At 42.3% G+C, this 13,579-nt stretch overlaps 1 protein-coding gene across 1 annotated transcript in view; it reads left to right on the forward strand.

Moving 5' to 3' along the window:
- The window catches only part of gbf1 (golgi brefeldin A resistant guanine nucleotide exchange factor 1), a 118,542-nt gene that overhangs the window by 41,265 nt on the left and 63,698 nt on the right, over positions 1–13,579 (forward strand). Inside the window, exon 4 of the mRNA XM_047351973.1 lies at positions 5,339–5,470. Within this exon, the coding sequence (XP_047207929.1) occupies positions 5,339–5,470 (132 nt within the window). The remainder of the gene's footprint in view (positions 1–5,338; positions 5,471–13,579) is intronic.

Raw genomic sequence — 13,579 nt, forward strand, 5'->3', positions numbered from 1 at the left:
ATGTTATTAAATACGGTGCCCTGGCTGCGTGTAATTCAGAAAGATGATGTGTCCTTTTTGTTTTCTTTCAGCCTTGCAGGCATGGTTTATAATTTGTGAATAGTAAAATTATATGTCAATTTGACCTGCTGTGACTGCTGTGGTCCTTAATGTTATTGTAGTCATTCTTGCGTTTAATTAACTTTTCCCTGCACTATCTCAGTGAAAATCTTCTCATTTCACCTGGTCCCATGGCCAATCAGTGAACAGCAGTCTGTTCACGTCACATGTAGTCCCGACCTGCTCAGGAGCAGGGACCATCTAACTCAATCCAGAATTTCTCTTTTCTCCTCTAACTCAAACCCTACCTGTGGGACATAACCACTAACAACATTGAAAGTCACACCTTAAGTTTCTAACTTCAGACTCATCACCCTTTGTGACACTCTTTTCACCTCCAGAACATTCCTGACAAACTCCTTCAAGATAACTCCTACACTCTTTTTGTTCACACCATAGTAGAACAGCTTGAACCCTGCTCCTACGTTTCTAGCCTTGCTACATTTCCACCTGGTCTCCTGAACACAGTGTATTCACCTTTCTCCTCTGCATCATATCAGCCAACTCTCTAGCTTTTCCTGTCACAGTCCCAACATTCAAAGTCCCTACTTTCATTCCTAGGCTCTTGCCTGTCCTCTTCTCTGCCTACAGACATGTCTTCCTCTTCTTTGCTGACCAACAGTAGCAGAATTTCCACAGTTACCCTGTTGGTCACCAGTACCAGTGGTGGTTGTTGTTAACCCAGTCCTCAAACAACCCAGTATGGAGATCATGTTTTTTACTTGAGTGGTATGTTTGGCACAAGTTTTACACCGGATGCCCTTCCTGATGCGACCCTTTGCAAAAACACTACACAGGACATTGTCCCCCTTTGAGGCTGCATTAAAATAACAAAAGAAACATTGATAGATAATATGTACACTTGGGATGCATATTTTTTTAAATAATCACCCGGGGGAAATTCTGTTTGCGTCTGAAGAGTTTCATTTTGTTCTGGGGCTATTGACAAAACATTGAGTTCCAGGTCTATCAACATTCTTGCTATAAAGTTATTAAAATATTAAAAACACAGCTATTGATAATCACTTTATTGATGGTATTTCTTTCCAACAACTCTTGGTAAAAAAATAACACTCTTGGTGTATAATCTTTCTTGTGAAAACATCTTTGCCCATTCAATCAGTTTTTTTTTCTCCACACCACAATTGCAGTGTGAGCCTCTGTGTCAGTGGTCTATTGTCTGGTGTGAACAAAGTCAAGTTGATCTGTACAGTGCATGGTTTCTGAAATCCCTTCCACCCCTGGGGAGTGCCATTAGTGAAGAACTGAAGGAGTGCAGCAGATGAAACAAATAGGGAAGATGAAACACACACACACACACACACCCTTTCACCACAGTTTTGTCTTAGGTTTAGCTTCTGTACTTTTTTCCTTTCAATACAGCTAACTTATTTTGGTTTTGTTTGTCATATCAATTGTTTTCCGATGCCACTCGGGGCCTCATGAAAATAATTTCCTGAGTTTTGACCAGAATTCTGACCAGTCCAGTAGAGCATTTGAGAGCTAATGTTTTTTGTGTGTTTTACAAGAATGTTCAGTTGTTTTCTGGCCTTTGTAATAAAATAATCTGTAGAGTTATGAAAATACAGTGACCTTTGTGTTACTACAGGATGTTATACAGGATGTTATAATGACTAAAACACTGCCAATGGCTACTACTGATTGAATGTTTTGGAGACCTCTTTGGATGGGCTCTGCTGCAGTTGTTCAGAGTTGTGGTCTATTTATCTAATCTCCCTCCTTTTCCCTCTGCTAGTTAGTCACCATCATTCAGTTGTATAAATGCAGCTAGTAAAAATTCCTTGAAATAATTTAGTTTCCTGGAATTGACTACTAACTACCCAAGTAAAAAAGCAACTGTTTGCTCTGAAAAGTCCTATAGTCTCCGAAGATTAATTTTACTGCTCTCTAATATTTATCTCACCCATTATTTATAAACTTCTCAATAACAGGCCTTGAAGCAGCACTTAAAGCCTCAAAAGTCTTTTTGAATATGATGCCACAAGCTTAGCACACCTACCTTTGGGCACTTTCGCCCATTCTTCTTTGCAGTACATCTCAGTTGGCATCAGGTTGGATGGAAGACTTCTGTGCACAGCCATTTTCAGATCTCTCAAGAGATGTTTAATAGGATTTAAGTCCGGATTTTGGCATAGTCACTCTAGGACATTCACAGAGTGGTTCTGAAGTCAATCCTTTGATATCCTGGCTGTGTGCTTTGGGTTGTCGTCCTGCTGAAAAATGAACTGTCGATCCAGTCCTAGGTCAAAGACGCTCTGGATCAGGTTTTCATCCAGGATGTGTCTGTACATTGCTGCATTCATCTTTCCCTTCATCCTGGCGAGTGTGCCAGTCCCTGCCGGTGAAAAACATCCCCATAGATGCTGCCACCCCCATGCTTCACTATAGGAATGGTATTGGACTGGTGATGAGCGGTGCCTGGTTTCCTTCAAACATGATGCCTGGTATTCACACCAAAGATTTCAATCTTTGTCTCATCAGTCTAGAGAGTTTTGTTTCTCATGATCTGAGAGTCCTTCAGGTGCCTTTTGGCAAACTCCATTCAACATTACAATTCTCCTGGAATTATTCAAATTTTTCAGTTTCGATTCCTAGTTTCGATACCCTGTCAACTGACCGGAAAAATAAGCCGCCAAACACCAACAAATAAGAAACCGCAAAAGGTGTGTGCAACCATAGACGGTGTGCGGCAGTGATAAAGTGTGGCTTAACTCCTCATATAAGAAATTACCAGATGGCAGCTTAGTGAAGCTGACACCCCACTTACATGAAAAATCCAGGCACATAGGCTGAACGGTTAGTGGTTTGTTTGTGCTGACGTGTGCCATTAAAATGATAATTTGTGCTGCTATGATTTCTGAGATATTAAAGATTATTTTTTTAGGTCATTTAACAGTCACCATCCACCCAGTCTGCTCCGAAATGAACTAGAATGGTCTACGTTTTAGTGTTTCATTTGTGCTGGGTTGTGCCATTAAAAGTTTAGTTTGTTTTGTATTAAGTACTTTTAATTTCAGACGATCACAGGACTTCATCTGAATTAATTATGTCAATCAGTCCTCCCTTTTTTCTTCACTGTAGCTGCATGAAAAACCCAGATGTTCCCAAATAGGACGGTTTAGACGATTGTTGGAATTCCTCTTCGTTTTGATTTTATGTCGCTTTTTAAAGTATAGCTATCGGACGTTTCATTGCACACTTAGTTCTGCACATAAACATTCTGCATGTGTTCAGGTCTAAACGCTTTATCTGTTAGGTACGTGTGGGTACAATATCATGTCACATGTGCAATGCAAGTTGCCATTTTAGTCAAGTGAACATAGAAGGGATGTTTGGCTATTTTTATTTCTATACTGTTATATGAAGTTTGTTTCTTTATACTAATTGTGCATGGCAAACGTTGGAATATATAAGATACAAATTATCTGAAAGATGAATGGATGGAGGCGCAGCCACATAGGTATTTTTACATGTACATCATTATGTTGCCAAACAACGAAGTGAGTCAGCTGGTTGGGCCATCATGTGACCGCACACTGAAATTAAGTAAGCTTCTTTTTTGGGCACTATGAGAAGCAAGTATTCTTTCGTTGCAACTGAGCTGGAAAAATATACCTACCATCCAGCCCTACCTATCTCTGAGTGTGCCTTCTCAGCTCACACTCCTTGGCCTCCCTGATAAGGCGTACGCCAGGGTATTGGAGAGGAGAGTCTGGCGATAGTTGAACCTCGGCTTCAAGAGGAGCAGTGTGGTTTTCGTTCCGGCCGTGGAACACTGGACCAGCTCTATACCCTCTACAGGGTGCTCGAGGGTTCATGGGAGTTTGCCCAACCGGTTCACATGTGTTTTGTGAACCTGGAGAAGGCATTTGACTGTGTCCCTCGTGATGCCCTGTGGGGGGTGCTACAGGAGTATGGAATCGGGGGCCCTTTATTAGGGGCCATCCAGTCACTGTACGAGTGGCGCAGGAGTTTGGTCCGCATTGCCGGCACTAAGTCGGACCTGTTCCCGGTGCATGTTGGACTCCGGCAGGGCTGCCCTTTACCACCGGTCCTGTTAATAACTTTGATGGACAGGATTTCTAGACACAGCCAAGGGCCGGAGGGGGTCTGGTTAGGGGACCAGTGGATTTCGTCTCTTCTTTTTGCAGATGACGTGGTCCTGCTGGCCCCCTCTAGCCAAGACCTACAGCATGCACTGTGGCGGTTCGCAGCCAAGTGTGAGGTTCAAGAGGTAGTCACCTGAAATGGTTTTCACTTCACAGGTGTGACCTGTCAGGTTTATTAGTAAGTGGGATTTAGAGCCCTATAAATGGGGTTGGGACCATCAGTTGTGTTGTGCAGGAGCTGGATACAGTACACAGCTGATAGTCCTACTGAATAGACTTTTAGAATTTGTATTATGGCAAGAAAAAAGCAGCTAAGTAAAGAAAAACGAGTGGCCATCATTACTTTAAGAAATGAAGGTCAGTCAGTCCGAACAATTGGGAAAACTTTGAAAGTGTCCCCAAGTGCAGTCGCAAAAACCTTCGAGCGCTACAAAGAAACTGGCTCACATGAGGACCACCCCAGGAAAGGAAGACCAAGAGTCACCTCTGATGCGGACGATAAGTTTATCCGAGTCACCAGCCTCAGAAATCGCAGGTTGTCGAATACAAAATGGCCAACAATTGCTAAGCATCTCTGGGAACTCCTTCAAGAAGGTTGGAAAACCATTTCAGGTGACTACCTCTTGAAGCTCATCAACAGAATGCCAAGAGTGTGCGGAGCAATAATCAAAGCAAAAGGTGGCTACTTTGAAGAACCTAGAATATAAGACATATTTTTAGTTGTTTCACACTTTTTTGTTCAGTATATGTTTCCACGTATTAATTCATAGTTTTGATGCCTTCAGTGTGAAGCTACAATATTCATAGTCATGAAAATAAAGAAAACTCTTTGAATGAGAAGGTTTGTCTAAACCGCTGGTCTGTACTGTATATATATATATATATATATATATATATATATATATATATATATATATATATATATATATATATATATATATATATATATAGAGAGAGAGAGAGAGAGAGAGAGAGATATATAAATAGATATTTTTTATGTATTCATGTGGTAATATTTGCATTGAAAAAGCATGAAACTGCAAAGTTTTTTGATTTTCACGATGATAGGAATTATAGGTAGGATTAACTTTGTATACTGTCTTCTGTAGAACTTTCAGATGTGGAACCCAACCTTTTTCTGAGGCCTTTCCTTGAAGTTGTGCGCTCTGAGGACACCACAGGGCCAATCACCGGCCTTGCTCTTACCTCCGTAAACAAGTTTCTTTCACATGGCCTTATAGGTAAGAAATATAAACTTTGTTGCATCTTTTCACAGTGTTTAATAAATCTAATCTTATGATTTCTTTATCTAAAATTGAAAGTAGGAACAAAAATCCATTGGAAAACTTTTGGGAGACTTTCCTTAATCTAATGCAATAAATAATAGCAAAACAAAAAAACTTTGCTAGTGATGTATACTTAAACTTTTCAGCAAAGTCAAATTTGTGTAAGTGTGTATACATGTTTGATTCTATGGGTGGCATAAAACAAAACTACTCGTCGTCTTCCACTTCATCCGGGACCGGCTCGCGGGGTGCAGCATACTCAGTAGAGACACCTAGACTTCCTTCTCCCCAGACACATCCTCCAACTCCTCCGGGGGGAGCCCAAGGCGTTCCCAGGTCAGCCGAGAGACATAGTCCCTCCAACGTGTCCTGGGCCGTCTCCTGGGCCTCCTCCCGGTGGGACGTGCCTGAAACACCTCCCATGGGAGGTGTCCAGGAGGAATCCAGTATAGATGCCCAAGAAACCACAACTGGCTCCTCTCAATGTGGAAGAGCAGCGGCTTTACTCTGAGCTCCTCCCGGATGGCCGAGCTCCTCACTCTATCTCTAAGGGAGTGCCCGGCCACCCTACGGAGGAAGCTCATTTCAGCTGCTTGTATCCGGGATCTCGTTCCTTTGGTCATGACCCAAAGTTCATGGCCATAGGTGAGGGTAGGAACGTAGACAGACCGTTAAATCGAGAGCTTCGCTTTTTGGCTCAGCTATCTCTTTACCACTACGGACCGACACAGCGTCACCATTACTGCAGCAGCCGCACAGATCCGTCTGTCAGTCTCCCACTCCATTCTCCTCTCACTTGTGAACAACACCCCAATACTCCTGGAGCACCCCCCACAGTGCACCATGAGGGACACTGTCTAATGCCTTCTCCAGGTCCACAAAACACACGTGGACTGGTTGGGCAAACTCCCATGAACCCTGAAGTACTCTGCAGAGGGCGAAGAGCTGGTCCAGTGTTCCACAACCGGGACGAAAAACCACACTGCTCCTCCTGACGCTAAGGTACGACTATCGGCCAGAGACTCTTCTCCAATACCATAGCAAAGGCCTTACCAGGGAGGCTGAGGAGTGTGATCTCCCAATAGTTGGAACACACCCTAAAGTCACCCTTCTTATGAAGGGCGACCACCACCCCGGTCTGCCAGTCCAGAGGTACTGTCCCGACTGCCACGTTGAAGAGGCGTGTCAATCATGACTGCCCCACCACATCCAGAGACTTGAGGTACTCAGGGCAGATCTCATCCACCCCCGAATCCCTGCCACCATGGTCTTTTTAACCACCTCAGTGACATCAGCCTATGTGATGAAAGAGTCCAACCCCAAGTCCCCAGCCTCTGCTTCCACCAGGAATTGCGTGACGGCAGGATTGAGGAGATCCTTGAAGTACTCCTTCCACCGCCCGATAATGTTCCCAGTCGAAGTCAGCAGCACTGCTACCCCCTTCTGAGGTGCCGGATGGTTTACCAGAATTGCTTTGAGGCCAACCGGTAGCCCTTCTCCATGGCCTCAACAAACTTCTCCTGGGCCCCAGTTTTTGCCTCTGCTACAGCCCGTATAGAGGCACGCTTGGTCTTGTGATACCGGTCAGCCGCCTCAAGAGTCCCACAAGCCAACCACAGCAGATTCCTTCTTCAGCTTGACAGCATCACTCATTGTCGGTGTCCACCACAGGGTTCAGGGATAGCCACCGCAGACCTTATGGCCACAGCATCATCAATAGATGCGGGGAATATGGTCCACTCGGACTCTATGTCTCCAACCTTCCCCGGAATCTGATCAAAGCTCTCTCGGAGGTGGGAGTTGAATACATCCCGTGTCGAGGGCTCTGCCGGATGTTGCCAGCAGACCCTCACTATATGCTTGGACCTGCCAAGTCTGTCCTGGTTTCTCCTCTTCCAGCGGATCCAGCTCACCACCAGGTGGTGGTCAGTGGACAGCTTAGCCCCTCTCTCCACCCGAGTGTCTAAGACAAGGTCTGAAGACACGACTACAAAGTTGAACATCAACCTCCTGCATAGGGAGTCCCTGGTGCCAAGTGCACTGATGAACACCCTTATGCATGAACATGGTTTTCACCACTCGGATTCAGATCGGGAAGGCCATTCCTCCCAATGGCGGCTTTAACATATTCAAAAACTCAACAAATTTTGCGGAGCCATCAGTCGTTTGTGAAATTTACGTATTTTAAGGGTTTCGCGAAAGTCACAATAAAAATGGCTCAACAGCGCCCCCCTCAAATTTACGAAAAAGTCTCCACATTGACCTTACTTTATTGTAGAAATTTGGTACACTTGTAGAGCATTTGTAACTTGTGTCTGTGAAAGGCATTTAATAAATACATTTTACTTACTTACTGTTGGACTATTTGCTGTCACAGTTGTTCACAAAGTGGTGAACATCCTTGCTTGTGAACAACTGAGCCTTTTGGGGATGCCCATTTTTATACCCAGTCATGACACTCACCTGTTTCCAATTAATCTGTTCACCTGGGGACTGTCCCAGACAGATGTTTTTTGAGCATTCCTCAAATTTCCCAGTCTTTTGTTGCATCTGTCCCAGCTTTTTTTGTAAAATTTGCAAGCATCAAATTCAAAATATGTGAATATTTGCAAAAAAACAAAAACTAAACTAAGTTTATCAGTTTGAACATTAAATGTCTTGTCTTTGTAGTGTATTCAATTGCATATAGGTTGAAGAGGATTTGCAGATCATTGTATTCCGTTTTTATTTACATTTCACACAATGTTCCAACTTCATTGGAATTGGGGTTGTATATTTCTAACAGCTTTTATCTGATTTGGTCCTGCTTCCTATAGTGAAAATGTTAGTGAGAGAAATTCTACTACAAGAAAACTACTTGTGTTGAAGTCACTAAAGATTCCTGCAGTGGACTCATCAGGGAACAAACCTTAGGCAGGTATTGCTATATTGTCAAGTCAGCTCAAGGTTATTATTCTACTTCTTATTGCACAGCTTTACATTTGCTTTAGCCTCATCATGGAAATATTGCCCAGTGTCTGCCAGTTGCTTTGTTAAGTGTGAAACAAGCATGTATAAACAGATGTTGGTTAAATTGTGTTGAGTCAGTGTTCCAAGACTGTCCAAACAGCTGCAGTCAAAATTACACACTGGTCTAAGAAGCTTGCATCGAATGCAGCTTGTATGTGCAGTTGTTTTTAACTAATCAATACATTTATTGTCGTGGTGTTATTTCTGGGTATAAATCAAACCCTTCCAAGATTTGTTTGCGATGCAAATGTGTTCTTGTCTTAGGGGTAAAGGATGAATCGCACTCATTGCTTTCTCTACAAGTACAAATACACACATAATATATAAACGTAAGATATGTTATTTCAGAGTAAGGTAGCTAGATTATGGAAAAATCAAAAACTTAAAACACAACTAAAATAAGCAATGTAGTGCCCTGCAACTGACAATAAAATAAGCATTAAAATATCACAACTTGGTTACCTAATAAATTATACCAATATATACAACACAAAAATTAGTGAACAAAACGGCTAAAATATTCTATACATGTATTTAAAATGAGAAAAAAAAAATATATATATATATTTTTTGGCTTTCACTTTCAGGGGTTGCAACAGTGGGTCATCTGTCTTCATCTAACCCCCACTTCTGCATCTTCTTCTCTTACATCCACTACTTCATATCCTCTTTCACTCCATCCATAAATCTCCTGGCATATCTGGCTTTGTCTCCAACACATCTAACATGGGTTGTCCCTTTGGTGTACTCATTCCTTGATCCTATCCATCTTCGTCTCTCCCAAAGAGAACTTTCACATCTTCATCTCTGCTACCTCCCGCTCTGCCCCATCTTTTTCTCAGTGCCACTGTTTCTAAATCATACAACATCTCTGGTTTCATCACTGTCTTGTACACCTTTCCTTTAAATTCTCGCTGATATTCTTTTGTCGTACAAAAGACCTTAACTTTTCTTCCCCCATTCCCACCTGCTCGGACATGTTTTTTCACTTCTTTTCCACAGTCAGCGTTGCTCTAGACTGTTGACCTGAAGTACCTCAAATCTTCCCCCTACTTTCTCTGTTTCATGTAACCTCACGGCTCCACTTGGGCTGCTCTTATTCACACACATGTATTGTGTCTTGCTCCAGCTAGCCTTCATTGCTCTCCTTTCCAGGGCAAACCCCCATGTCTGTTCCCTGCTCTAACCACAGATCACAATGTCATCTTCAGTTTTTTAATTTATTCAAACTGGTTAAAAGTTTTTCTATCTAAGGAAACCCAGCAGATTGCATCCAGTCAGTGACTTGCACCATTCACTCCTCCTGGATGAGCATGTAGCGACAGTCGCTGGCGTTGACTTTGCAGCAATCCCTCATATTGAGCATGCATGTAGCGTTGGTGGAGAGAAAAACTTTCTCTTTCTACCAGAACTGTCCGTCAGAAGCTCCACAGGGTCAATATACACGGCCGGGCTGCTATAGCCATACCTTTAGTCACTCATGCCAATGCCAAACGTCGGTTTCAATGGTGCAAGGAGTGCAAATCTTGGGCTGTGGACAATGTGAAACATGTATTGTTCTCTGATGAATCCACCTTTACTGTTTTCCCCACATCCGGGAGAGTTACGGTGTGGAGAAGCCCCAAAGAAGCGTACCACCCAGACTGTTGCATGCCCAGAGTGAAGCATGGGGGTGGATCAGTGATGGTTTTGGCTGCCATATCATGGCATTCCCTTGGCCCAATACTTGTGCTAGATGGGCGCGTCCCTGCCAAGGACTACCGAACCATTCTTGAGGACCATGTGCATCCAATGGTTCAAACATTGTATCCTGAAGGCAGTGCCATGTATCAGGATGACAATGCACCAATACACACAGCAAGACTGGTGAAAGATTGGTCTGATGAACATGAAAGTGAAGTTGAACATCTCCCATGGCCTGCACAGTCACCAGATCTAAATATTATTGAGCCACTTTGGGGTGTTTTGGAGGAGCGAGTCAGGAAACGTTTTCCTCCACCAGTATCACGTAGTGACCTGGCCACTATCCTGCAAGAAGAATGGCTTAAAATCCCTCTGACCACTGTGCAGGACTTGTATATGTCATTCCCAAGACAAATTGACGCTCTATTGGCCGCAAAAGGAGGCTCTACACCATACTAATAAATTATTGTGGTCTAAAACCAGGTGTTTCAGTTTCATTGTCCAATCCCTGTATATTTACATATGTTTTTGTGTATGCATGAGTATATGGGACATATTTTAATCCGATACAAGATTTGTGTAAAACACAGTTACTACATACTGCATGCATATGATGTGCAAAACATAATCCCATTGACACTTGGAAGGTGGTTTGTGTCACATTTCGTATACAATACATTCTGTATTGGAACTGGGATTGATTCCTTTTCACTGCCTAACTGTTCTTTCAGGATTTAAATTATTGTGATCTAAAACCAGGTGTTTCCATTTCATTGTCCAACCCCTGTACATGTAGTGGTCAAATGTGCAGGTGACTTACCTGTTTATACTGTAAGACCCAAGTCAAGCAAGGTCTCTTCCAAACTTTACACCGAGACCTTTTGCTTCCCTGCAGTTCCCTCCCTGTTGCCACAGCAGACACATCTGAGCCAGAGCCAATTCACCGTCCTAAGTCACATAAAACTGTTGCCTCAGAAAATAATGACATTGGGGAGTTAATCGAACTTGACAATAAACTTTTGGTTCAAGGGGTTGAGGATTCCCCATGTGAAGAGCTAGCTAGTTTTACTATTGTACATAAATATCCAAATCCTTCTCCAAAACTGGACATGACAAACCCACCTGATAGTAACTTATTTGAAACCACTGCTAATGTAGGACCAAATGTGGAGAAAGATGTAAATGTAGATGAGCCTACCAATTAGTTACTGATCCTGCAGGACACATACTAAATAGAGACAATGCTGAACTTGACAACCTTGTGGAAGATGAAACGGTCACCATGCCAAAGGGACCTCTTGGAAATCCAGTTGAATCAGGAAACCAATAAATTGACTTGCGTGATGAAATGTGCAGTAATGACCCCATTACAACTCAATCCGTTAGACGATCAGAAAGAATCAAACAACCTCCTAAAAGACTTCAGTATCCCAATTTAGGAAATCCTCTCGTAGCTGTTGTAAAGTCGTTATTTCAGGGTTTGAGTACAGCTTTCTCAGAGTCCCTTGATAGCAAAGATGGACATTATCGGTTACCCATGCAACGATACGTGCATGACATTTAGCAGGGGAGTGTGTAACCCAGTAAATAAAAACGGAACCGTTTTTTTCCCTTTATGTCAGTGCACTGGCACTCTTTTATTTTGAAAAGAGGAATTGCAATGCTTTCCTTCTAACTTTATTTCCTGTTTCGCGGTCTTTTGCACTTTGGAAATGAATGAGACAGGTTGTAGATGGGTCGTGCTGAACTATGCGGGTCGTCTTTTTGCTGGGAGCATGAGCAAGATCTTCTACTTACTGTGCTACAAGTTTTAGAAATGTTCCTGAATGATCCCAGTAGTTATAATCCAGTTAGTTAATAATGCGTGTTGATGCAGTGAAACAGTACTATGTACTATTTTTACACTGCAGCATAAAGCATGCTTTATTTGTTAGGTACTCAGAGAAAATCTCTAGCTGTAAGCACCAACCCTAGAACCCATGCATGTACGGGGAGAACCTGCAAACTCCATGCAGAAAGACCCCCGGCCAGGAGTCGAATCCAGCACCTTCTTGCTGCAAGGCAACAGTGCTACCGACTGTGCCACTGTACAGCCCACGATACTAGTTAAAAATCAGATGTCATAAAATTGTAACAGACTGAGATTCCTTTGAAGAAGCATCAGACAGGCATCTGATTTAGGTTCCTACATTAAATTGGCCTTGTTCTGGTTGAGAAACAAGGCCTGTTTTGCACAGCACTTACCACCTTGTTTTACACTGGGATTTTCTCATCTCGAAACTTCGCTCATTGAGCTGTTTTATTTAGAATAAAATCAACAGCATAAATTTATCTTGAGGTTAGCTGTTGCTGCTGATGTTCCACTCTTCTCCATGAAGAAGCCATTGGGTTGGGGATGAAATCTATGTTTTGATACATTAAGATGCAGATATTAATGACTCTGAAACGCCATTGTCTAAATATTCATTTGCCACCTATTTATGAGGAACTCTACATGCAGAACTCTGTCAGTTTTAATTGTGGCACCCACACAATTCATGTTAAACACATAAAAAAAGCCAGGAACGAATACAAGCTGAACACTCACTAAAAGGGCAAATGACTTTGTAATAATAATGTATAATCGCACCATCGTCCCTTGCCCCTGAATAATAATGACATTGTGAGGTCCTTCTGCTGTTGCCTGGAGTCCACTTACAACAACTGGCTCCATTTTCTGTTCTTTCTTTTTGCAGCTTTCCTATTTCATGTTCTTTGGCATCTTCCTTGATTTTCTGTGCATTTTCCGATTTTTATTAGCTGATTTGAGCAGGTATTTTCTTTATAAAGGAAAAATCCGAACTTGCTTTCACACTTTCCACACTCTAAACCTTACCACACAGTTGAAATTTTCTATATTGTTTACGCTACAACTGTTAACTGAGCTTATATGACTAAATAGAAAAACAGAGGATTCATAAAGCTATGGTCTTGTCAAATACTACCATCTGCTGGCTCATAAGACCCGGACATTTCCTAGAATTGTCCTTGTGGATAAAGGCTTTTTCTTTTATTAACTCAGACTTTTTTTCAACACTTTTATCAAGCTTTAAAGGAGGAGCAATTAAACAATTTTGTTTTTGCCATTTTTAACAGCCTTTCCTTTTTTAATTGTCTATTTCTCTTACTGGGTCTCCATTGTTTGTTCTTTGGTCTTCATTCACAGTCAGCAAAGTCTGTGTTGCTCACGACTAAATCTTTGCCTTTATCTTAGGCCAGTGAGCATGGCCCTCTCCTTCAGGAAGCGATCTTAATCTGGAGCTTTAATGTTTGAACTTTTAATAGCCTTTCCTATGCTTGTTGACTTTTTGTTGAAGTGAATTGAAACAGCAA

Source organism: Girardinichthys multiradiatus, chromosome 22 (assembly GCF_021462225.1).
Source record: "Girardinichthys multiradiatus isolate DD_20200921_A chromosome 22, DD_fGirMul_XY1, whole genome shotgun sequence".
NCBI classification, from domain to species: Eukaryota; Metazoa; Chordata; class Actinopteri; order Cyprinodontiformes; family Goodeidae; genus Girardinichthys; species Girardinichthys multiradiatus.